We start from the raw sequence: 25,627 nt of genomic DNA on the forward strand, positions 1-25,627 counted from the left end.
TGAGTCGTCAGGTGGCGGAGGAAAACAGTGATGTACATAGAGGTGAGGATGACTCACCACACACACACACATTTGGATTTTTTCTCTCATTCAACCGCGACCCTGAGACTCAGGACCAGACAGACTGTAACGACCAGTCACCGTCTGTTTCGGGCCCGTCCGTAACAAACACACACTGAGAATGTTTTTTTTTCCATATAAGAGCATAACTGGTAATTTCACACCATTACCCCCCCCCCCCCACACACACACAACTAAACCCCCTTTCCAAGCATTCCCACCTGAGCCCCATGTGACTTTGGCAAACTTGAGTGGTAAACTGTTCAGGCTTGGGAGGTACAGCTAAACTCCCGGTGCTTTCCGCACGCTTGTGAACTTCTTCTCAGGGATTAGGGGTGGGGGGGTGGGGGTAAACACACGGGGTTTGAGAGAAGTATCTCCCCCTACCTTCAGCCTCCACATCAAATGACTCTGTTGACTCGACGTTGGCACACTGGAGGAAAAAGAAACCACTGTGGCAGAGGGGGGGGGGTCTGGGTCGGCCCATGCCTGTCGAGGACTGGTTCTGTCAGGCTCAGGTTTAAATGTACTTAAATGTAATTATTGTATTTTTTTAAGGGTGCTTTATTCATTTTTTTAACCTTTTTTCTGGCAATAATAATTAACACACAGAGTAAAAACATCAGAGGTGTGTTTTTATAATTGAAATATCACATTATCTTTGCTATAGATGCTATTATTGGATCAGGTTATTATATAATAAGATTTAAAAAAGCAAACTACACAAAGCATCTCGCTGTATGACTCTTTCCCAAGCATGCTGGAAATATTCTGTGTGACCAACAAGCGGAGAGACCAAACAAAGGAGTGCCATGATAGCACCTTAGACCTAATCTCTCAATTACTGCTTTACTGCTGCCGTCAGACAAAACACAACAGAAGCTTAAAGCTGTCACGCATATAGCTCGTCTTTTTGTGTGTGTGTGTGTGTGTGTGTGTGTGTGTGTGTGTGTGTGTGTGTGTGTGTGCGTGCAAGTATTTGTATGTCTCTTCGGTAATGGCCATGTGTGGTCTAGCTAATCCGGGTCTTTGTTGTCTATTTCTGTTGCACTTTAAGAATAAAACACAATCTGATGGACAGTTTACAAAATACAAATCATGCTGTCTTGCGCGACTCAATGAGAAGAGCATGATATTATTATGAGTGTTGTATTACAACGAGGTCTGTGAATGCACCATGGTCTTTTTTGTCTCATGGAAAAGGCCCACGTCTCCCTCTAGTTGTGTGTGTGTGTGTGTGTGTGTGTGTGTGTGTGTGTGTGTGTGTGTGTGTGTGTGTGTGTGTGTGTGTGTGTGTGTGTGTGTGTGTGTGTGTGTGTGTGTGTGTGTGTGGTTTCTTTACTGTGCATCACATTTTTTTCCTGCATGATGCACTAATGTAGCAGAAAATTTGCAGCCACTCTGAAGAAACAACAACAGAATAAAGGTCCCGTTCTGCCTGAACACACCATAAGTACTGTATCGTGTCCTCCCCGGTGACTCTGGGTATATTCCACTGACACAGATGCTAAAGCTAACCGTGTCAAAGAAAGGCCGGGGGATGTCACAGGCAATGCCTGGCATTAGCCGTATAATGGCCAGGATTTGCTGATAAAACAGGGGCTTCACAGTGGCGGTCTTTAGCGACTTAAGTGGGCCGCTCTTCCAGAACCATTGGGGCTGAAGCGTATATCCACTGCTCAATCTCTCTCTCTAAGTCACTGTCTCTTTCAGCCCCCCCCCCCCCCTCAGTTTATTCTTCGGAGACTTTAATACAGCCCAGTTAATGTGATTTCATGTCTTACGATACCCACCAAAGAGCATGAACTGGTCCAAAGGCGGTCAGATAGAGCAGAGTCATGTCATTCCCAACATTCCAACAGTAGGAATGAGCCACAAACTCATCATGTATTTGAGTGGGAACACCTTTACTCCTTCTGGTACGAGGGATCAATCTGACTGAAAAAAGAAGGTATATTATTCTAGTGGTGGGTGTAACGTGAACACAACTACATAAGAAATGATTGTTCACTTATTGTTGTATTTATTGGTGCTTCTTTTTTTAATTCCTTTTGTCCACTTCCTGTTGTGACAACGCAAATTGTGGAATAATTACACGACAATCGTATCCAGCTCAAAATCCTGCGGGGATTCAGTTTAATTAGCGTAGATGGAAATAAAAATAATACCTGCTCCAAATCTGGTTTCTTGTCAGTTCTGATTCTCAGTTCTTGGGGGATACGCAGCATAAAACACCATTTCAGTTGACAACAGCAGCAATTATGTGTGTAAATGGGTGGTGTTTTTTTTTTTTTTTTTAGCAATACAGGCACTGTTTGAGCAGGGTGTGTGCCACCTACTATTTTTATGTTGTCATATTTAATGTTCCATCATCTCTCTGCCTGGAATAAAGCTTAATAAATAAGAGAAATCTCTTGATCCCAATCTAAATATTGTGAAAGGCAGGCAATCTTTTGACATTTTTTTCCCAGACATGCCTTTATTTGTGTGATGGCATTTACCACATATAGCATTTTGACTGTTTGTCAATTGCATTCATCTGACAGAGTTGTTGTGATAATGACAGCAGACATGTTAAAAAAAAACAACAACAAACAAACACTACAGGAACATAGACTTGAAAATGATCCAGTCCTAAATGTTAGCAGTGTCACAATCCATCTCCGTTTAATGCAAAGGTTTCCCGAGCTCATAGATCTGTGCGTTGGTGCACAAAGTCATGAAACATGACAAGATCAACAGTTAAGACTGTCAAAAATGTGAACAATGCAGTGGTTGTGGTTCAGATGGCACGACCTCCCTGGATCAGTTGCAAAATGCTGCGACAATTGCAGAGATTTTAGACTTAAAGCACAAGGAGAAAAAACAAATGGGAGAGTTATAGATGTCACTTTGGATGGCTTTCCCTGTATAGACGAGCTAGACATTAACACACGTCCCTTTGATGGCCTTATATATCGGGAAGCACGGCCAGCATTTATAGATGTGGGTGGACGATGGCGTCAACACCGGGCAAAACTTATCTACTTTCTACTTTATTCTGTTTTTATCTCTGGAAAACTTTGAGATTCTTCAGGGAGGAAGAAGGGGTTCTATGTATAATATAATAATAATAATAATAATAACTCATGCACACAGGAACAAGAGACCAACATTAAAGGATAAGCATGAATTTATTTTCCGTTTTAGACAGATATGGAAACACAAAGAAAGCTGCCAGGGTTATTCATTCGATCAGAATGGAATCTCGATAAACAGAATCCTTCAACCGCTATTTCAGTTCTCCACAGGAGGCATTCCTCAAACATTTTGTCTTCTGTCCTGACAGCAGGCATCTGTCACTTTAGGCTGCTTTGTCTGCCTGTCTTAAATCAATATATAATATTACCAAGGCTGAAATTTGGTAAGCCCGTCAAATAGAGGGACCAGATTCAGCTACTTGCTTTGTGTGTGTCTCTTACCCCCCACCTACTCCGCAAGGGTATTTAATTCCACTTCGTATTGATGTCAAAACCAGACTCGCTGTTGCTGCCAAATATAAAAATAAATAGTGAGGAATTGTCTTGATCCATGAATTACTCTACATTCTGTATTTTTACACAAAATCATTGCACCACTCCCTTTTTGAAGATAAAAATGAACATTAAAAAAAACAGAACATACTTTAATCTTAAAGGAAACATAGACATTTGCAGATAGAAGATAACCTTACAAAGTTTAGACGTTCATGAACACAAACGCAAGAGCTTTTACATGACGCATGACTGCCATCTAGTGGCCACTGTGGGTACTTTCTGATTAGTGAAGCATTATCAAATTTTTCAGGGTTGACGTTGACTCCTATGATACTTTAAACCCCGGTGGCCCAGCAACCCAAAACGGTGGCCAGTCCGACAGCTCCGAGTCCAAACACAGCACATGGGGAGCAATATGGACGTCAGTCAACTGTGAAAGGGATGTCTGATAAATAAACTTTACAGATGAGCTTTATTGAGCCGAAATACAAAATAAACTAATTTTATTTAAAAGCTGTGTTAGACAATTTGAATATCATTTTAGATTTGTTTGAATAAATCAGGATATGAAACCTACTTTTTTTTAAAAAGGCTTTCAGGATTTTTTTTTGTTTGATTGCAGAAACCTGAAGTGCTGTTTGATGAAAATATGCTGTAAAATCAAAAAAAGTGAATACATTTCACTTGACCCCTATCTTAAATAATTATTTTCTATTAGTTAGACTACTTTAAAAATACAGATTTGTCAGTAAGTAAGCAAGTTATCTAGTGCCATCTAGTGGCCATAAGTAGTAACAACAGACCAGACAATTGAACAGTTACGGATAACAGCCAAAATAGGAAAACAGTAGTGGATTTATTAGTTGCAAATATTATAGATTTTATTCTATGAAAAATCTAAAAAGCCTTATAAAATAAAATTGCCTTTGTGAATATGTAATCAGTGTTTTTTGGTTTGTGACCTCTCTATAATGATAAAAGAAGTTGGATAACGAACCTTAGATAAAGTCACAAATATAGTAGAAGTATGTGAGTATTTTTGCAGGATAAATATTTTACACAATATAGAGTCAAGTGTGTGTTTGTGTGTGTAAGTTTTAGGAGAATAATTTTACCACACAAGCGAATTACTCTGTATACGGCCTAAAGGGAGGTAAAGAGGGGGTAAAGATTAAATTCGGTTTAAACTAATTTCAATTCCTATTTTTCTTACCTGACTTATCATTACTGATCTTTAGGGGGGGTTTCTAGCCTGCATTTGACAAATATATTATTATAATTCATCACTATCAACAAATCACAGCCTAACTTTATGCCACAATTCGGTTAACCAATAAAGTGTCTGTCTAGTCATACTAACCACGTATTTTTATCTTGTTTCATATGGAGTAAGTTTGTCTTTTCGTCAATTATACCAGACGTGAGCCGCGACAGTGATTTTTACGACAATTGCCGACACTGGTGACTCTCTTTACGGCAATCCCTGATCACACGTGTTGTCATCGCATGGAAGTACTGTACCTCGTAGTAAATAGCTGCAGCTAGCAGGTCAAATTTGTAAGTAACTTTCTTGAACTGTGCGTGGAACTTGTCGACGACTCTTTTCACGTTTATATTCACGCTTGATCTTTTAGTTTATTTTAACAATCGGTGCTAGCAGGATGCTAGCTAACGTTTTGAGCTAACAACGCGGTCTAGTCGCCAGTGTTAGCTCGGAAGTCGGTTCTATATTATTAGTTTGGATTTGTAATGCTGTGTTTCGTGCTCATCTATATTTTATGATGTGTTTTTTTTGGTAATACTGACACGTTTCTTGTGTTTCTTGCGTAGGATTCGAAGGAAAATGTCCTACAGAGGAGGAGGTGGACGAGGCGGCGGAAGAGGTGGAGGATTTAACCGCGGTGGAGGAGGCAGAGGTGGTGGAGGATATGGACGAGGTGGAGGACGAGGTGGTTTTAATAGGCAACAAGATTACGGGCCTCCAGAATATGTTGTGGGTAAGAGCTTTAAATTACACACCGGTAACATTTAAAGCTGCTGCAGTTGCTGATATTTTTGTTAAGGGGGAGTTTGGGGGAGTTTGATCGTGCAGTACGGACGAGGCCTGATCACTAGTTTCCACCATCAACAAGCAGCAAACAACACTCCACTATCAGATTCTGGGCTGAATAGAATCAGTGTGACTGAAAAGCAAACAACGCAAACTGTTATTGCAATTTGATGAAACTTAAACATTTGGCACAACAAACCGGTTTCTGCTCTGCAGCTCTGGGAGAGTTCATGCATCCGTGTGAGGATGATATTGTGTGCAAGTGTACGACAGAGGAGAACAAAGTTCCCTACTTCAACGCCCCGGTCTACTTGGAAAACAAGGAGCAAATCGGGAAGGTGGATGAAATATTTGGGCAGCTCCGAGACTTTGTATCCTTTGTTTGTCCTTATTTCAGTGAACGGAACTCCGAAGTACCTTCATGGTTGAAACAACAACACTCTGTTCAACTTCTGTCCTTTTGTTGCTACTTCAAATCCTGTGAATTCCTTAACGGATCTGTTCAGTATTTTTCAGTTAAACTTTCTGAAAACATGAAGGCATCGTCATTTAAGAAACTGCAGAAGGTATTAAATACATCTAACATTTTAAAGTACAAACATTTCACCCTTAGGAGCATTCCAGTGCATTTGTGTACTAATTAACAATGTCTATTTTAGTTTTATATCGACCCTATGAAGCTCCTCCCGCTGCAGAGGTTCCTCCCCAGGCCACCAGGAGAGAAAGGCCCACCAAGAGGAGGCCGTGGTGGAAGAGGTGGTGGACGTGGAGGTGAGGCCTTCAAAATTCATCATATTTGAATATCTCCTGTCTAATGTTCTGAGTGAATTTGTAGCTCATTCCCCTCAATCCCTGATGTTTTTTTGTTCCACTTGCACACTATTTTTGAAATTATGTCAGGCTTGATGGCCTTAGTTTTTGATTTAGTGGGGGAGATTAAAGTTTAGTGATCATCTTTTGACTAAGGGTTAACTGTTTAATTATCTTTGTTTAATTCTGCTTTGTTCTTTTCTTCTTTTAGGTGGTTTTCGAGGTGGCAGGGGTGGAGGTGGACGTGGTGGCGGATTTGGAGGTGGCCGAGGTGGAGGATTTGGAGGCGGCCGAGGCGGAGGATTTGGAGGCGGCCGAGGCGGAGGCTTCAGAGGGAGAGGAGGCGGTGGTGGACGTGGATTCAGAGGTCGGCCCCATTATTTTTGTTACATGAAGGTTTATCTGTCGTGGTGTGAAGGTACTGATTTTTCCTTGTTGTTGAATACTTGTAGGTGGGAGATGATCGGACAGCATCGGTGTGGCATGTTGGCCCCAGTCCAATCCTCTGTGAAAGCATAAAGACTGCAGCTGTACCGGTGGCCTGCCTTTTGGACCCAGTGTGGACACTGCCTCTCTTAGTAGAACTTGAGAGGATTCTCTTTTTATTTTTGTACCAGTTTTGGATGAATGACTGAGGTTCAGGACTTTTATTTAAAGGTTTTGTTTTTTTTTTGTGCTTGTTTGTAAAAGAACAAAAAACTTGATAGCCTGTTAAAAATATGACTGGGTCTCTTTGTACACAAGCATGGGGATACCTTTGCTGAGTGTTTAATGTAAGGCTTCTGTATTTGAATTTTTTAGTCATGCATTCACAAATGTTCATATTTTACATACTACTTTCCTGAGATGAAGAGTGTGTTATAAATCAGACCGTTTGAAAACGTTTTAATACTCATGATTTGTACAATATGAAGCAGAATATTGCCATGTTTGTGTCGAAATCCTTGGATTAAAGGGTGATTTGTATCTTTGACTACTTCAACTTCGCATGTATTTGCAGTAGGTGGTTGAGTGCCATCTTAATGTTGCACAACATGTTGTCACGCAAAGTAAAAAAAATACATTTTTTTTTTTTGTTTCAGCATGTGCAGCAAAAAATGTACAAAAGTTGCTGCATGAAGTAAGCATGCTGTTGTGTTTTACCTGTAATGTGCAGGATCTGTGTTTCCCACTCACCAGCTGAAGGGATCAAGACAGCTTTCTTGGAGTTGCCATCCTACAAGTGTGATTGTGAAACATCACAGCTTGGAAACCAATCACGGTTCTACTTGTGAAAACTTTCGCTGCAGTCTGAATGTGACTTGATGGAACTTTCAGTCATATCTTGTTTGGTTGAAAAGAAAACCTCATTTGGTGTCTTATTTTGATTTAAATTTACACGTCAAATGTTCTTGAGAATAATAACAGTACAGTCTTTGAAGTATGGTTTGAAACTCTTAAAAAAACAAAACATTTTCTAAGGCCAAAGCTGCTGGCAGATCTCCACGTTTAGTCAGTCCTCTGAATAAAACCAGAATCGGTCTGCGTGTGACGTCACCGACGTTCTCGTTTCTGAGTGGCTCGAACGCGATCCGCTTTACGGCTCGCTCCGCCCACTCCTTCGCCCTCTCCTGCTGAAAGACTGAACATGGAGACAGCGGGGAAAGTAAGTACATTCCCATGAAACGAACAACAAACAATCTTTATGCATTCTGTGAAGTTATGCACTTTGAAAAGGTGACAGTAATTTAACAGACTGCACAAAAACGGGAGCGGTCGGAGCTGAGGAATCAACGTTCCCGTTTCCGTGCCCCAAAAAAGCGAGTTCTGTCAGGCGGGGCCCATTCTGCACTCATTTAGCCACAAAAAACATGAAGTTGACTCAATGACGTTACTATCTAATAGTAGTTGAAGAGATTTACTATGAATATACATATTTGAATGAAGCATACGGAATAATTTCAGCTAGGTGTCTCAAAACAAGTCGAGCAATTGAACGACATTAAATTTAATGGAAGTCTGTTTCCTTTACAGAGAAGCTAGTGAGGTCAAAGGGCAACTGTGGGTCACGCCACACATTGACAGATGCGGAAGAGTCTCAGTGGACTCATGGCTGCAGTTACGCAATTCATACCAGAAGTATTGTTTTATAATTTTTTAAAAAATGTACTTTTTGCAGGTGATCAAGTGTAAGGCAGCTGTGGCCTGGGCGCCCAAAGATCCTCTCTCTATTGAAGAAGTTGAGGTCGCCCCACCCAAGGCTCATGAAGTCCGCATCAAGGTAAACCAAATAATGACATGATGGCTTTCCTAGCCAATAAAATATCAGTTGTGATGCCTTTTTGATTCGATGCTGTGCCCTCCAGCTCGTTGCCACAGGTGTCTGTCACACAGACGCCTATACCCTGAGCGGCAGTGACCCTGAGGGGATTTTCCCTGTCATCTTAGGCCATGAGGGCGGCGGAATAGTTGAGAGCATCGGTGAGGGGGTCACCAAATTCAAGCCAGGTATGGAGATTACAGACAAGATGTTGAAATTTTAACTACAGTGTAGTATTTGCAATGATATGTGTTTATTTTGTATTTCATTAAGGTGATGCTGTCATCCCCTTGTACGTGCCGCAATGTGGTGAATGCAAATTTTGCAAAAACCCCAAGACCAACCTTTGTCAGAAAATTAGGTAACCCCCTTCAGAATAATTTATGCAAACTTGCATCAGGAAAGTAGTTAAAACTGAAATTATTTCGGACCCCCTAGGCCTAGAAATAATTGGATCCCTTTGCTTCCCCCCCTGCAGAGTAACCCAGGGCAAGGGCCTGCTCCCTGATGGAACCTCACGCTTCACTTGCAAGGGAAAGCAAGTGTTTCACTTCATGGGAACCAGCACCTTCTCAGAGTATACAGTAGTGGCAGACATCTCTTTGGCCAAAGTGAAAGAGTCTGCTCCTCTGGATAAAGTTTGCCTTCTTGGATGTGGCATTTCTACTGGCTACGGCGCCGCTCTCAATACCGCCAAGGTAAGTTTCCCATCCCTCTAGGCCACTCTGCAGTACAAAACAAAACTGTGTCAGTGCCAGAGTTTATTTCTGAAGTGTGTTTGGAAAATTGTGATGCATCTTATTATAATAAGCTCATTGTACAGAGCGAGCATGTCACCCGAAGGACAGAACAAAAACAGATGACATTCCTCTCATCTTTTTTAATGCGTCTCTCTAAAGTTGGTCACCCTTATTTATTATGCACGTTTGATGTGAAAGGAATTGTAGCCAAGGGGTTGTTTTTGAGTTGTTGTTTTTTTCATATATTTTTGTGGTGACATTATTTTGACATAAAAAACTCTCTTTTGATGTTAGAATTCTCTCTTTGTTGGTAGAATTTGTTAGAAATTTGTTTCAAAATTGACATCTTTACAGGGAAAAATAAACGTAGGTGAGATGTCTGCTTCCAACTATCATCCTGATCCTAAATTTTAATTACTTGTGCTTGTATGTATAATTATGTGCATTCAGGTTGAGCCCGGGTCCACCTGTGCTATATTTGGTTTGGGAGCTGTTGGCTTAGCTGCTGTTATGGGCTGCAAGGTTGCCGGAGCAACCAGGATCATTGGCGTGGACATCAACCCTGGAAAGTTTGAGGTAGCCAAGAAGTTTGGAGCCACCGAGTTTGTGAACCCCAAAGACCACAGCAAGCCCATCCAGGAGGTTCTGGTGGAGATGACCGATGGTGGTGTGGATTATTCATTTGAGTGCATTGGAAACGTCGGTATAATGGTGAGATTTAATCTGCTTTCAAAATAAATTGTGGAGACGTCACATAGGATTAGCGATGAGGAATATATAAATTCATATGGTACATCGTTCCAGTCAGAAGACATAACCAGGTACAACATAGCTGCTAAAATTAAACTGTTCTCCATGGTTGTATTTCAGAGAGCTGCTCTGGAGGCTTGCCACAAAGGGTGGGGTGAAAGTGTCATCATCGGGGTAGCAGGGGCCGGACAGGAGATCTCAACCAGACCGTTTCAGCTGGTGACGGGCCGAGTGTGGAGGGGAACTGCCTTTGGAGGTGATTGACTGTGTTTAAAGAAAACAGAGTTTTAAGCTTTTATCAAGGTAAAAATTTACAGGTTAAAATTAAAGGTCAAGTCAGGAAACATCTGAAATAGGACAGAAGATTTTAATTTCTACATGTAAAATAAGTCAGTCATTGATGTTCTTTTCTCAGTTCTACCACAGAATGTATCTAAAAATAAAACTTGTAGAATGATTTATCATAGGGGTTAGGTAGTAAGTGTCTCACATAAGCTCTTCTAACATCATTCTGTTCACTGTTTGCCTGAAGAAAAATATATTTGTTAAACTGGATTGTATATTAACCCTCAGGCTGGAAAAGTGTGGAGAGTGTTCCTAAACTGGTGGAAGATTATTTGGCTAAAAAGCTGAAGGTTGATGAGTTTGTCACCCACACGCTGTCCTTTGAGAAGATCAATGAGGCATTTGACCTCATGCACGCAGGAGAGAGGTGAGAGGAACATTTCATGATTAGACGGTGCATGAAAACATGTTTGTACCAGTTTTCCTTGTTGATAAAGCCCTTTTACTCTTTTCTGTAGTTCTTTTGAATTCCAGTTTTTTCATACCCTGACATAATTGTTTTGATTTTTCTCTACAGTATTCGCACTGTGCTGACATTCTGAAGTGCCTGAAACACTGACATCCTTCCCATCTGACCTTTAAATGACTTCTCTCCACAGTCGCTGACCACTAGATGTATTTTTCTCGTCCTTGTTGACTTGTTTTGATGACGAAATGTTCAGCATCAAAACAACATTTTTGCTAACAGCAAGCTCTTTCAATAGAAAACAGCCATTAAAAGTTCTTCAAAAGTCAAGGATAAAACAGTCTGTTTCTGTTCTGTTTATTCAATTTTACAAGACTTCAAAGCATGAAAACATAGTACCAACAGTGACGCTGTACATAATCATATTTGTACTTGGTGCTCATTTGACACCAGAAGCTGAATATTGCATAACCTATTTAATAATTAAGATGATTCAATATTTTGAAAAGGGAAAATATATACTTTAGTGAATAAATAAGCAAGATATATACTTTATTTAACCTGCAAGATTATTGCTGACCTAACAAACAGCATGTGATGCCATGAAGTACCACAACCGAGGAAGGATCAGCCCCCTCTCTCCCTCCCTCACCCCATAATTGTGCCTTAAATTCTGGGCTGTTTCATTCCCAAGACAAACATTCATCAGTGTACATTTTTGCCAACCCTGCACATTGTAGAATGCATGGTGGAATATTAATGGCTACACTATCCCGAGCCTGTCGCATCAACAGACTCGTGATGCAATATTTCTTCAAAGTGAAGTAATCAAGCCGTCATAAATAAATGAAAAGTTGTGCTGCTTGCACCTTGAGCTAGTTTCCAACATACAAATAACATGAATACAAGTCACATAAAAGGAATGTATTTTGCCAGAGTGTATTGTCACGTGTGTCACATTTGGATTAGTGAGCAATTTTCATATTTTTAAAAACCACATAATGGCATAAGTACATTTTAAACTGATTTTGATTTGATTAACACAAAATAATTCAGCCGATCTATTGTTTTTTTTTTTTGCGGACAGATGAAGAAAAGTGACGCCTCAGGCAAATAAAGGGATCATTATGAATTACATAATTGGAGGTAGCTGTAGTTGGAGGCAGTGCTCAGTGCGCATGCGCGGTGCAGAGCCCACTCGGTCCCGTTCAGCTATTTCAGCACGAGCCCAAAAAACTAACCGTGATTTCCAGAAGATGGCGACCGCCGTGTTGGTGAGTGTGCTGCGACACACCGGTAGCTAAATGGCACGTCTTCAGTCGCTGTTTGTCTTTGGTTCAGACAACGGTGTTAAAATACACCGACATTTTATTGTGTAGACGAGCAGCGTCAGTTAAATCTGTAAACTTTTCCATTGTTATCGACGCCCCTGCAGGTGATGTCTTTGCTAGCCAAACAGTATTAAGTTACCCGAGTTCCACGCTGCTGTTTGTGTCTGATAACAACTGAAATGATTAAAATTAGAAACGTAGAAACAAAAATTAGAGTCAAAGTAGAGCCAAATGACGGACTCATCCATCCAAACATTTTACCAAATGTTTGGATGGATGAGTTGGGGGACATTTCACCTGTCAACCGTCGGATGTGGTACCAACGCCGGCAGGGTTTGAACAGACGCACCGCTAAAAGTCAAGGAACCTAAATTATAAATATAATTATAAATATAAATTATAATATATATAATTTAACTCACGCTTGAAGTTGAAGCAAATTTCTTCAGATTGCAATTTTAACTCGTAGGAATTATGAGCGGAAGACTTTACTCTACTAATGGGTGATGTCATTGTTCTTAAATTTGTCAAACCAGTCCACTGGTTGCATTCTAAATTCAGACACAAGAGTAAAATAATCAAAATAATGAAAACCTCTCGTATGTAAAGGCACCAAAAGGCAATAATCTCTTCATAATCTGACCATAATCTGATGGGAATAATTGAAAATGAATACCCACCCCCATCAACTCTCCCATAATTGAAGATCGACCCATCCACACAGTGTCATGAGAATGTTTTCGAATGTTGCGTGGACAAACATGTGAACTCATAGGTTGAGGTAAAAATATAGATGATTTAAATGTTTTAGGGTAATCTGTCCCGTGTGTTATCCCTTTGTAACTGCTGACCACTCAACGCTGTGTTTACATTTGACCTCAAAAACCACAAAAAACATGTTAACACTGAGGCGAATTCGTTACCTATAGTGGAACCATGACTGTGAGGAACACAATTTTAAAAATGTGCATTTATACATCCCTTCAAGGTACTTTTCTTTTTTAATGTGCATTAAAAAATCATTTGTTTCCCAGTTGTCAACGGCAGTTCCAGAAGATCCTGGAAAGGAAAATTGCCAGAAAGTCATTCCAAACGTTATAATTCCTGAAGTGTACATCAAGCATCCATTACAAAACAAGTAAGTCTATTATTATTCTGTTGATCAGCTCCATCGTGGTCAGCATAACAAATGAGTGCATCAGAGCTGTTTAGAAGAGAATTGAATGCATACATGTTAGTTTATAGTCACCTGTGTTTGGTTTTCAGGTGGGCTCTGTGGTTTTTCAAGAATGATAAGAGCAAAACATGGCAGGCCAACCTTCGGCTCATCTCCAAATTTGCCACGGTAGAAGACTTCTGGGCGTAAGTACCTTAACACCATGTTGCACTAGATATATTCAGGACTAATTGACTCATTTAACAAATTTTCTAATTAGTTTCTGTGCTGTTGTCACCGAGTCAGTTGTTGTTGTATGAAAACTTGCATCGTAGCATGCGATTCATTCACGCTGCTGTCATTTACTGTGGAATATAAACTCTGTCCTTCCCAGATTATACAATCACATTCAGCTTTCAAGCAACTTGATGTCTGGCTGTGACTACTCACTCTTTAAGGTAAGAGTGCTGTTTGACTTTGAGTGCATTGTAAACCTGGGCACACCCATGTGCTATGATTTCGCAAGACATAAGTTAACAGGATTTTGACAGAAAAGAGGAGATCCGAAAAACAAGATGAGCAGTTTCAAGTACAGTAAGCCCTAACAGTACAAGCTGAAAGAAGAAGCAGCAGCATTAAGTTTATCTTGCAGCGGTCCCACATCGAAAGAGATGCCTATGTCTTGCTGCCAGTCTGAGTCTAGAGTCCTGCAACTTGATGTAACAACTTTTTTTGTTTTGTTTTTTTGGGTGGGTGGTTGGGGGGGGTCATTTGACAGTGCTCATAGTTTTAAAATGAATTGTAGCTTCTACACTCCATAGCTATTCATAATAATTCAAAGGTGCATGACAGGGGTTACGGTTTCAATTTGCCTCGTGCTGCAGTTCAGGTGCGCTTCAGAGAAAGCACGAAAAACAATTACAAAAGGCGCTGGGAGGATTGAACACAGAGTCAGGATGGGTAATTCATTCCCTTTTGAGTTTTTCTGACTTGTGACCTGCCATCATCAGTCATACATGTACAATAATACATTGGTTGTGGGAATCAAAACACGGTCTACTCTAGATGGTCTGAGGTTGCACTTCACTGCTCCTTCGCTTAATATTCTCTGGATGCCTCAGAGTCCAGAGCGTCCGTTGTGAGAATCCATCACTGAAACCATTGGAATTATTAGAAACAGAAGATTGAAAGGGGGGTGTTTTGTACACCAGCATAGAGCGGAGAAATGATTCCAAAAGCGGCCACCATCTAACCACAACCAGATGCATATCTAACAAGATGAGATGTTTCCCGACAGCTGATGTATTTTTTCTTGACTACTTGATTTTGTTCAGCTTTTAAATTCCCAGTTGTTTGGCCCGCAGTCGTTTCACTTGAAGCTTAATTAATTAATGACGTATTTGCTGCGGAACATAGCGTGAATTACTGTCGCTGGGATACCAGTATGGACGATCATCACTATTTAAAAAAAAATAAAAAATTGAATTTTTGTGAATCCGAGCTGACACTAAGAGGAATATGAAGACTAATGTCATGAGCAAAATGTATTTACTGCAGCTTAATGCATCACGGAAGCAAAGATGAGCAACACAAGCTGTGCTGTCATCCATAAATTAAACGTCCCTAAACATATACAGCACGGTGTTGAGATTCATCTATTCCTCCTCTTCAGGATGGGATTGAGCCAATGTGGGAGGACGAACGGAACCGGCGAGGTGGCCGCTGGCTGATCACTCTATCAAAGCAGCAACGCAGATCAGACCTCGATCGTTTCTGGTTGGAGACGGTACGTTCAATTTGTCCAGCCTTTGCTTCTCTCGTTGGAACAGAACTGACACGGGTGTGGCTCAATCATTTTTGTTGTTCTTTTAATTTTGTCTCTTTATCCCAGCTCCTTTGTCTCATCGGCGAAGCTTTCGATAACTTTAGCGACGATGTGTGTGGAGCCGTCATCAACGTCCGAGCCAAAGGAGACAAGATAGCAGTGTGGACAACTGACTATGAAAATAAAGACGCCATCACGCACATAGGGTGACTGGAAACGTCACAGTGATGAAATGTTGATTTATCGAAATGATGAATGATGTATACAAAATGTATTTGCTAACCTGGAGCACGTTTTGTCTTTTTTAGGCGCGTATATAAAGAAAGATTAGGTGTCCCCTCACAAGTGATCATCGGATACCAGTCCCACGCCGATACGGCCACGAAAAGCAGCTCCACAACCAAGAACAAGTTTGTTGCCTGAGGACCATTGAGTGGAATCAACAGCTGTTTTTGTTTTTTTGTTAGCAGCATATTGTTTTCTGTTATTCTGTGAATGTAACTGGCATGTTATTCCACAAAGTGAAGATATTACTTTTTGTTATCCAATTTGTCGCCACTTTGCCAAAGCCTTTCTTTATGTCACAAGTATGTGGAGTTGAAATGTAGCACTATGATTTTGAGAGCTTCATCTTTGTAGTGGTGAACTGAAGATAAGGAAAAGATTTATTGATCCCCTTAAATTCACTCTTGAATGCAGCTGCATGTTTGTGGAGACTTTCATTTGTTTAGTCCTTATTGTTAAATTTCATTTTCTCAAAGTACTTAACATTCAGGACAAGTAAAGAAAAACCTGCTCTTCGGTATAAACTGGGGCGTTTTGTTGGTAATCGTGCTGTGTGTCTCCGCAGTGGATTAATGTGTTAATGTATGGATTTTCACACATTTAATTGCACAGTGGAGTTTTTATCCGTGCAGTGCGATTCGACACACACCTGAAAGTGAAAACTAAGGCAGCAAATGAATGGCGAACCTTTTGTATTTTCATTTTGACTGACGTTTGAAACCTTTATACAGTTTGAACACTTGGTGTTGAAAATATTTGTTAATTTGGACTGTTTACTTTCTCATTCAGCATCTTATACAATTTTGTAAATAGTAAAGACTTATGCCTTTGAGCAACTTGAAGAGCAGAAGATATATAGTTTGTGTGTTTCATAATGAGAGGGTCTTTTTTCATCGCAACTGGAAGAGCTAAAAAATTCACACAAAAATGGAAGTAATACGGCGTCTCACATTCATCATTGGATTTATAATTTCAAACCATTCATACCAGTCATACAAGAATAAACCTCCAGAACCTTGAATTCCAGAGCACAATAAGAGGCGTGTGAAAGAAGTGGAATGTTCAGATCTTCCAAATACACATATGGTATGTTTTGTTTTTCTCGTTTTTACTGAATGCACTAGTTGGGGCTGTGTTTACAGGTTTACATGTTCATTTGGATTGTTTTTGATTTATATGTCTGTTTTTTTTCTTTGTGGCAGAAGCAAAAAATGCATTGACTGCTAAGTGTGACCCCTTGCCTCATATTTTTAGGCAGTACGTTAACCAAGGAGTGATTTAAATAAATATGTACAATTAATTCTGTCGTAAAATACACTGCAATTTTTGGGTGGTTGATATTCTCTGTTCGAAGCACACAAAACTCCCATGGTGCGAGATTTTATTTAAAAATACATGAGAAACATGTTAATTTAACCTTTGTTACATGTGGATGAGAGTCGTATGTTAGCCAGTAATGGGAGGTTCACCGCTATTACCTTCAATATCTCTTCAGATGTAGCTTTATTGATGCCCTGTGGGGAGAAATTCAATTTGACACAGCAGTGGAAGGGAAGAGCACCAGAAAAATAGTACTAAAAAGTAGAATGGATTAAAAATTAGATAAAGGCAATGTTGGAGTCTCCACTAAAATCGATGTCTCTGTCCAAACAGACTGCTGGTGTATACATCAGAAGGGCTTTGTGAAGTCTTTACATTCATATGTTGAATAGTCAATGGAATTTTTTAGGCTGCTAGGGAAATAAATGAACACACCACTAGATTTAAAGTTTGTCTCCATGTTTCTTTGTTACCTCATATTCACCAGTTTGTTTGCCCTCTATTTGAAGGAGATAAAGGGAAGTCTCAATTCATCCTCGCCTTTTTTAAAGTTTGTAGTATACACAGTGAATCCTGGCTTAAAAGGGCTTTAAGTAACCTATAGAATCCACTGATTGCTACTTGAGAGCAACAGCAACAGTCCCCTTTGAAATAAACTTCATAGTACAGGCAGTCCTCAACTTACGAACATTCGACTTACGAATATGCGGGGATAGAAACATGCTATCATGTCCAACTACTGTCTTGCATTTCCCTTTTCTGCCACAACCCCTGCGGAGGCAGCACTGCTGCGATCAGGCAGCTCAAACACTCCATTCCCCCTCTGGTTCTCCTTGACAAATCTGCCTCTGACCGAAAATGGTTCCTCCCTTCTCCTCTTCCTTCACCCTAAAGGTAAGATACATGCTATATGCTTAAGTCCCACAAAGTGACTTTAAAGAGTTAAGAAGTGGGGATATTTAGCCCTGCTGATTGTCACAACTCCAACTTCACTGCACAGCTGATGTGAATCAGTGCTTTATAAATAAAGTTGACTGTTGCTGGTGGATGCGCCTAAAAACTGGGGAAGAGTTCCTTGAAATGCTTTGTTCTTCTCAAGGATTAAATTATAAGGAGCGAAAGTTTACCGTAAACTAATCTGAATTCAAAGCAATCGTGTGAATCATGAGTGACCTTTTAACGGTAGATATCGGAACTAGACGTACACATTTTAATGTGATTATATCTTTTGATTCTTATTGATTGTACAGTAATATGATATTCAATGGTTTTCTTGGTTAGAAAAAGTAGTCCTTTTGGTCGTGTTGAAGTTGGTGTTTGTCACTTAAAATATTTTGGTACGTCTGTGTCTAGATACAGATGGAATGTTGTATGGCTTGGGCAAACTGAAAATACTCTCACATGATGTGAAATGATTCCAATCAGGAGAAACTGCAGAGAAACAAGGAGACATTGACTCTAAAGAAGCAATCTGATTTATCGTGAAACAACCCAGCAGGAAGTAAAACCTCTGAGGGAAATTCTCCAATCAAATAGGGCTTCTGGCATGAATGAGATGTCCCTTACCATATCTGACAATGCAGCAGTAGACCGGCAGAGGGAGAGAGAACACAATTGACTATAATTAGGGAAACTGAAGGGTTGCCACGGAGTAAGGCCAACTTGGAGGAAAATTATAGGCAAATGAGAGCAGGACATAGACACTAGAGAAAAATCAGAAGCTGAGGTGCATGGCTTCACAGTGTGACGCAGGGGATATCAGGCTCTAAAGTCAAAAGAGTGGCCAATTTGTTGCAGGTGAGCTGCAATTTTTGTGCAGAGGAAAACCACATTTGAATGGAGACAATGCTAAACCAAATTAATAATGTGAATGTGACACCCCCAGTTATATGCATGACTCACAGAAAGTCAAGGTTTCATATCTTGCAGCAGCGACACTGTAAAAGGACGCAGGTAGGAGTAAACAGGAGATTAAAAAACGAATACGTTTGGCTGTAGCGACCTGTGTGGTAGATGTTGGAGGCCTGGATGAAGACTTATTTGTTCTTTAGTTGTGATGCGTTGAATTTGAGGTTTCCCTATAGATGTGCTGCGGAGGTTTTGGAGGCGGCTGGGTGAGGTCAAGACTTGCCAACATGAGATGCTGAGATGAATTGAGACCCAGATCCGGAGACACACCTCCAACACCTCGGCAGGGCCATGAACATCTCACACTTTGAGCTTGGTGCTTGGTGCGACTTACATATATGGAATTATGTACGAGATTTATAGCCCCTCAAGTTGAGCACATAAAGTGATACAATATATTATTGTAATTAACTGCCAGAGAAAAAGTGATACCATCATCTGAAGGATGATTTTATTAGCTTCCTTCACGATTGCAGTTCATACAGCGCAAGCATGAAAATTTACATTGGGGGCATGTTTTTGTATAGGTCTGACTTCCCTATTCCTAACCAGTCTTTTTTAGGCCTCTCCCCTTAATTTGAAAGTCTTGAGATGACGATGCAGGCAGATCACAGTCATCTATTGACAGTGCCATTAGCTTTCTGATTAATGCAAGACCGTCTGGCCTTTCATGACCCCTCCCCCCCTTCATTGCACTGATTACTACCTTTGGTGGCTCGCTGGCACCTGAGCTGTGTGGATTTGATGACCTTGATGTCCTGACAGATGAGAAGCTCTTATCCATCCATAACACCTGTAATCGACAGAGGGAACATACATTCCCCTCATCTATTAAGGTTGGACGCAAAGCTGAAATTTTCTTTTATTTTCAATCCAAATCAAAACCCGCTCACTCTCTGTTCACCGCTGATAATCTTGGCAGCAAATTAAAATGTCATCCATATTCCAGCAGTTTGTTTATGTTGATTCAAGGTCTTGTTGCTATGGATTCATTCATGAACCACCTTAAACAATGTGACCTCTTTTTTGCTTCTAAGACAGGTGGGTTTGTCTTGAACCTTTTCCCACAGGGAGGCAGTAAAGCTTCACACTTGAATCCAGCTTTCATTCTCTCATCCGTCTGCCAACTGAGGGAAATTGGGATTCCGTTGAGTGCATGTGTTGCACACAGTGGGTAAAGAATATATCTGTAAATAGTGGCTGGGCATCTTATTTATTTATATACACAACCATCAGGAAAAAAAACCAAAACTCAACCACATTACAATTCCCTCCTATCGCCTTGGGCAACTGTCAACCTCCTGCTCACCGGTCCCTGTACCGCTCACAAAGGGGGCACAGGGAGGGAGTCAAGCGATGCACCCTTCACTTGACTGATGCTTTTGTACCACCTTCTATGCATAAGTGCAGGAGTTGGAAACACTGTGACATGACACCCCTCCGGAAGATGCCGCAGCATAAAAACGTTGTTGATAGTTCCGTGGTGTCTGCGAGAGGCTCAGATTCCCTCTGTTTCATGACAGATGTGCCATTTCTCCTTCCCAACGGCTGCTTCTGGACTCCCAGCTCAGCCCACCAGGGAGGCTCTTATCCCCGGCTCTGCGGACCGGATCCTAGAATCAACAATAATCTTGTCATCTGTCTGCCTGAATTAGGGGGAGGAATCCACCACAGTTTGCAGAGTAAAATAAAGAGGTGAAGTCATGTTTTACTGTACATGTGTGCATACATGCAGTAGAGAATTCATACATGTGGCACAGCAAGCCCAACGTCTCAGGGAGTTTATTTTCCTACAAATGAATTTAAATTAAATGCTTTCTAACGGCTTACTTGAAATGTGGATAACTGATATTAACCTGTGACAAGCATTGATTGGGATGTTATCATGATTCAGTTGCTTTCATGAATTTCATTAGTCGTTTTAGTCGTTCTGTGTAAATAACAATCTGATGCAATTGAGTTTGCTAATGCAGCGTCTGGATTATTACCTGTGACATGTGATACAAAAATCAACCAATGAAATCCGTGCACGGAAAATACAATGAGATGACTAGATGGATGTATGCGGAGGAGCATATTTTAAGTTTGACAGCTTGTAAATGATTGGCTAACAGGAGAACATGATGGGTTTTGATTGGACAACAGAAGAGTAAGTTATTAAATACTAGAATAGGGAGGAAGTGCTTGAGACGTTCTTGATATATCTGAGTCACATTTGAAATTTTAATATTTAACATAACTTCAAAGTCTAGATCATTTGAAACAGTAAGGACCTGTAAATTGAAATTGAACATTTGTTTTTCCACTTTGTTCCTTTTTTTTTGGCTAAATCACTTTTGTGACAAATATGTTTCATAGAAAATGAGATTCTTTGTGAGCAAACAAAACTTTCTCGACTCTTGTAAAGACTTCTGTATGGCAGCCGATACTTTTTGGGGGTGTAACTCATATTTGCTTCAAACTGAGCCTTGTTCTTGTGGGCGGGATGCATTTAACAGCCCAAACAAGGCAACACATTATGAATGTTTAATGCACCAAGATTCCAATTTGTTCAAGTAATTATCAATACTCCACTTTCTTGTCTTGCCGTAGAGGATTATGTATAGCAGTTTATCACAAAATGAACAGAACAAGACTTATTTATTAGACTTTGGTGGCGATTCACTAGTTGTGACTTGAGACTATTGGCCACAACAGATGTGGAGTCAATTCTCGACCATAAATGATTACATTTTAAAACTGATTGTGTTAAAATAGGAGGAAAATATTCTCTGTCAGCCTCTGGGAAGAGTCTGCGAAATGACAAACCCTAATATGTCTGTAATCCATATATACTGGCGGCAGTGCTAGAAAGCATCCAAGACCCTGCACCAAAAAATGGACTGTGTGTATCAGTGCTTGCAAAATGACATTGCTCAATGAAGTGAACAGTCAGTGCAAGCTAATTTATTTAGCAGTTCACTGAGTTGTACTGTGAGAGTACAGTATGCTTGTCCTCGACATTTGTCCTCTACTGAAATGAAATACAAGCAAGCAGTTTCTTGTGTTATCCTGCCGGTCTTGCAAAAATAAAAAAAATGTTTTTAATCATTAACAAACTGGAAATACCGAAGAATGAAAAAAAAATTTTTTCTACAAATGCATGAATTAACAAACCAAAAAGAGTTAGAATGCAATTTATTGTGATGCCATTAAGCTTCTTTTTTTATTCAACACAGAAATGTAATACCGATATAGTATTATTATTATTTTATTATTACGGTTTGTTTTACCTGTGTGTTTTGCTGCTGTTCATTAGGCATCGATTCAAAAATGTGTTTGTCTTCAAAGCTTTGAAAGAAAGCGACTCCGCACAAACATTGTGCTACAGCATAATAGAAACAATCTCACTCTGGTAGAGTGCAAAGTGAAAAATATGCAGCCTTCAGAATACCAGGAGCTTAAAAGCACCACAGCCAAACCATTATGGATCTAAAGAAAAATATAAGCTTTATGTTTATTGAGCCTCTCCCTCAAGTCTGTCCTTATAATTGAATTAGTGTAAATTTAATATTCAATAATGCTGTAATCCTTCCACTTCATACTTTCTGTGTGTTCAGTTTAGATGCATTTTGGGTTTGACTGTAAATTTTTGAGTATAAGGAAACTTGATAGCGCTGATTTTAATTTGTCTGAGAAGGAGACACGAGTAACAAAAGGCCTCCACACGCCAGCCAGTAATTAACAGTAACAAAATCTGATTAGCCTCTAAGGGAAGGAATGAGACTATGTAAAACATGTAAAAAAATAGTTAGCAAACATCCCCAGGTCTTTATTATGCAGACAAAAATACACTTTCTTCTATATTCCTAGTGGATGTTTCCATCCTTGCTCATATGTCCTTGAGGGAAGACAGTGAACTATTACCTGCTCCTGGCACTTTCCTGTTCTGACCTAGGAGGTGAAATAGCAATGTATGCATAACACAGAGAGTAAGTTGCTTCAAAACAAACTCACTTTCATCTGCTTTGGTCCAAATGTTCAGTCTAAGGAAGAAGAAGAAGAAAAAAAAAGATCCCCTGGCTGTTACTTAGTTAAATGAGCTTTGCCTCTTGTCGGTTCAGCAGTAATCACTGATGTCACAGCTCCAGAATCTAGTCTATGTTAAAACTATTCCCCAAAGCTTTTGGGTATCATCCATCTCTGAGCCTACTTCCCCGGACAAGTTGAGTTTTCTGACCCAGTTCTGTAGTTTAGAGTTTGATCTAGACTCACTTCAGTTTGTCATATTGAAACGGTGTTTCCCTGGCAACATATTCCGTTTGAGAAATGCTGATGAATGTGGTGCAGCGAGTGTAGAGGAGCTTTCTGTCTGGGAAATTGTTGGCTGGATCAAAAGTGCATGAGGACACAACTGAATTATAGGTTTATGAGCATTTTCACCAAAGGGGGTGGCAGCAGTAGCAGAAAATAGAGGGAGGGGAGGACAGATATCTAGTTGTCCCCTGATCATTTTATAAAAGGGATAAACGTTAATTCCTCCAGACGCTGGCAAAGAAAAGAAAAAGGCCACATCAGATGGCATTAAATATTTGTAATAGTATCTTAAACTATGTATGACAGATGCACCGCAAACCAACCAGCGTCATCCTGTTCTTCGGGGTGAGCTAATGCAACACAATCCTGCATGTTCGACATTTGTAACCACACAAAACTGCTTCTAATCCGAGTCTCCAGCGTTTGGAGTGTTGGGTGTGATTTCAGTATCTGAGCGTGCTCGTGCATCGATTTGTTTTCCGTGTAATCCTCGATCGTGACAATGGTCAGTGAGATTAGGGACTAGAGCCGCGGCGTTGTCCCTTTTAGGTGGTTAATGGACAAAAAAGCGTGCTAATTGCCTTTGACTGTTGAAAGTAAATTAATTATTGATCGCTCTCTCGACTCCTCTTCTGTACTTACATACCCTTACAAATCCTTTTATCTTCACTCCGAGTAAGAACATTTCCTCTTTTCTCATCATTATGCAGGCTGGCGAGTTAGAAGACCACAAGTCAGCCTCTACTGATGAACCATTGCTGTTTCTCATTCCTGCTTGTCGATGTAGAAACGTATGCGTCAAACATCCCCTCAAAAATCTGCGATCTCTCACCACCTTCCTCTCAGGCCTCGTCTTCTTTCCCCCCTCCTAATTTTCTAACAGATTCTTCCCAGCATTCTTAAAACCTCCAGGCTTCACCCTTAACACACACACACACACACACACACACACACACACACACACACACACACACACACACACACACACACACACACACACACACACACTACACTCATATTCCCTCACCCGCCACACCTGAAGCTGTTACAAATAAATAAACACATGACAGTGAATGTAAAGGTGTAGAAGCAGTACAGACAACAGCATCATTATTCTACCTATTGATTTTCAGACCACTTTATATTTGAAATGAGATATAAACAAAATCTACAATAATATAACTTTTTTCTTACTGCGAGATCAAAACCCTTTTGGATTAAAGCTTTGCCTTGAAAACAGGCTGGTGCTTTGCTTTCCAAAATGTGTGTCTGCACTTTATTTTATTAATATATAGATTTAAGATAGAGTCACAGATGCCACATTAGGCTGTAAAGGAATAATGAGAGAATAGTTCAACATTTTGGGAAAAGTGCACATTCATTTTATTGTTTCGTGTTAGATGAGAGGATCAATACCACTTTCATTTGCCCATTAGGCATGAGGCTAGAGCCGGGAGGCGATTTGCTTAGCTTAGCATAAAGGCTGAAAGCAGGGGAAGCGGCCTTTGTGGCTAGTTACTGTCGCTCAATGACTTCCTGGAGTCTCCACGGGATGCTTGGCAACTTGATGATTCAGACAGATTAAACTTCCTTGAAGTTGTTTTTATTACATTTCACATTAAAAAAGAGCTAAAACATGCTGATCATTGACTTTTACAGGCACCAGCAGACTTTTTTTTTTTTTACCACGTACAGGGCCAGGTAGGCTATTTCCACCTTCCAGTATCAATGCAAGGCTAAACTATTAAACTACCTTCAACCAAATAATTAGCACACATATATAAAAGTGTGTCAATGGTCTCTGCGTGGGTTCTCTTTGGGTTCTCCGGCTTCCTCCCACTTCCAAAAAACCCATGCATTTCAGGCTTCAAATTGCCCATAGGTGTGATTGTGTGCGTGCTTTTCTGTTTCTATGTGACTCTGTGGTGCACTGGCATCGCACCTGGAGTGTCCCCTCACGTCCCGAGTTGGCTGGGATAGGTTCCAGCTTCCTTTGACCCACGACAGTGGAAGAAACAGTGTATAATGTCAATGCTCTCTACTTCTGCTCAGTGACAGTTCCTTCCTTACAGCGGTCATAATAACCTGTTGAGCTGATCACAGAGAACTTGATCCATTCCAAACCGCAGAGACCATTTTTGCTCTTTCTATTGTCTGCACACACAATCTTGCTACAGCAGTTTGTGCTTCTGTTTTTATGTCCTGCTTCTACCCATTTGTCAGATATGTTTAAACTGAGTGATAGACGAAGCACACACACACACACACACACACACACACACACACTGCAGGCAGTAGTGACGACCCTCCTCTCAGGTGATCACCCAAGGTAATGGTCCTTTTAACTTCATTGTTGCAGAAGAACCGAAACCCCGCTCGTCCAGGAACACATAAAAAGACTGTATATTAGGAATTTATGAGGTTAATATAAAGATCAGCTCCATGTAAGATGTGGATAGAGCAGAGGAGCAGGAGACCGGCGAGGAGCAATGCTCTTTTAATGTGAACAGCCGGGCGACTGATCACACATG

The 25,627-nt window shown here is 40.4% G+C and overlaps 3 protein-coding genes across 4 annotated transcripts; all 3 read left to right on the forward strand.

Annotated features, from left to right (window-relative positions):
- Positions 1-5,051: 5,051 nt before the first annotated feature.
- On the forward strand, positions 5,052-7,401 carry gar1 (GAR1 homolog, ribonucleoprotein). Its single transcript, XM_068325966.1, has 7 exons — positions 5,052-5,132; positions 5,406-5,572; positions 5,842-5,996; positions 6,132-6,191; positions 6,285-6,396; positions 6,647-6,802; positions 6,888-7,401. Exons 2-7 carry the CDS (start codon positions 5,419-5,421, stop codon positions 6,896-6,898), a joined length of 648 nt encoding a protein of 215 aa, XP_068182067.1. The 5' UTR covers positions 5,052-5,132; positions 5,406-5,418; the 3' UTR covers positions 6,899-7,401.
- Positions 7,402-8,027: 626 nt separating this feature from the next.
- On the forward strand, positions 8,028-11,313 carry LOC137602839 (alcohol dehydrogenase class-3). Its single transcript, XM_068325902.1, has 9 exons — positions 8,028-8,080; positions 8,594-8,695; positions 8,781-8,922; positions 9,008-9,095; positions 9,213-9,432; positions 9,925-10,185; positions 10,345-10,480; positions 10,798-10,936; positions 11,087-11,313. The coding sequence occupies exons 1-9, from the start codon at positions 8,063-8,065 to the stop codon at positions 11,109-11,111; spliced, it is 1,131 nt and encodes a 376-aa protein (XP_068182003.1). The 5' UTR covers positions 8,028-8,062; the 3' UTR covers positions 11,112-11,313.
- An 866-nt stretch (positions 11,314-12,179) lies between these two features.
- On the forward strand, positions 12,180-17,321 carry LOC137602840 (eukaryotic translation initiation factor 4E-1A-like). Of its 2 annotated transcripts, XM_068325904.1 has the most exons (7): positions 12,180-12,249; positions 13,341-13,444; positions 13,573-13,668; positions 13,857-13,920; positions 15,135-15,248; positions 15,354-15,493; positions 15,596-17,321. In XM_068325904.1, exons 1-7 carry the CDS (start codon positions 12,232-12,234, stop codon positions 15,708-15,710), a joined length of 651 nt encoding a protein of 216 aa, XP_068182005.1. In that variant the 5' UTR covers positions 12,180-12,231; the 3' UTR covers positions 15,711-17,321. The 2 variants fall into 2 exon arrangements, with proteins under 2 accessions (XP_068182005.1, XP_068182004.1); XM_068325903.1 differs by having other exon boundaries at positions 15,135-15,493.
- The last annotated feature ends 8,306 nt before the right edge of the window (positions 17,322-25,627 follow it).

This window comes from Antennarius striatus, chromosome 10 (assembly GCF_040054535.1).
Source record: "Antennarius striatus isolate MH-2024 chromosome 10, ASM4005453v1, whole genome shotgun sequence".
Taxonomy (NCBI): domain Eukaryota; kingdom Metazoa; phylum Chordata; class Actinopteri; order Lophiiformes; family Antennariidae; genus Antennarius; species Antennarius striatus.

Bases quoted from the DNA above. Each gene is read 5' to 3' on its own strand.
- gar1 (XM_068325966.1), top strand. From the start codon at position 5,419: ATGTCCTACAGAGGAGGAGGTGGACGAGGCGGCGGAAGAGGTGGAGGA. The intron at 5,573-5,841 runs GTAAGAGCTTTA...TCTGCTCTGCAG, and splicing joins GCCTCCAGAATATGTTGTGG to CTCTGGGAGAGTTCATGCAT. The intron at 6,397-6,646 runs GTGAGGCCTTCA...TTCTTCTTTTAG, and splicing joins AAGAGGTGGTGGACGTGGAG to GTGGTTTTCGAGGTGGCAGG.
- LOC137602840 (XM_068325903.1), top strand. The intron at 13,669-13,856 runs GTAAGTACCTTA...TGTCCTTCCCAG, and splicing joins ACGGTAGAAGACTTCTGGGC to ATTATACAATCACATTCAGC. The intron at 13,921-15,134 runs GTAAGAGTGCTG...CCTCCTCTTCAG, and splicing joins GTGACTACTCACTCTTTAAG to GATGGGATTGAGCCAATGTG.
- LOC137602839 (XM_068325902.1), top strand. The intron at 8,696-8,780 runs GTAAACCAAATA...TGTGCCCTCCAG, and splicing joins CTCATGAAGTCCGCATCAAG to CTCGTTGCCACAGGTGTCTG. The intron at 9,433-9,924 runs GTAAGTTTCCCA...ATGTGCATTCAG, and splicing joins CCGCTCTCAATACCGCCAAG to GTTGAGCCCGGGTCCACCTG.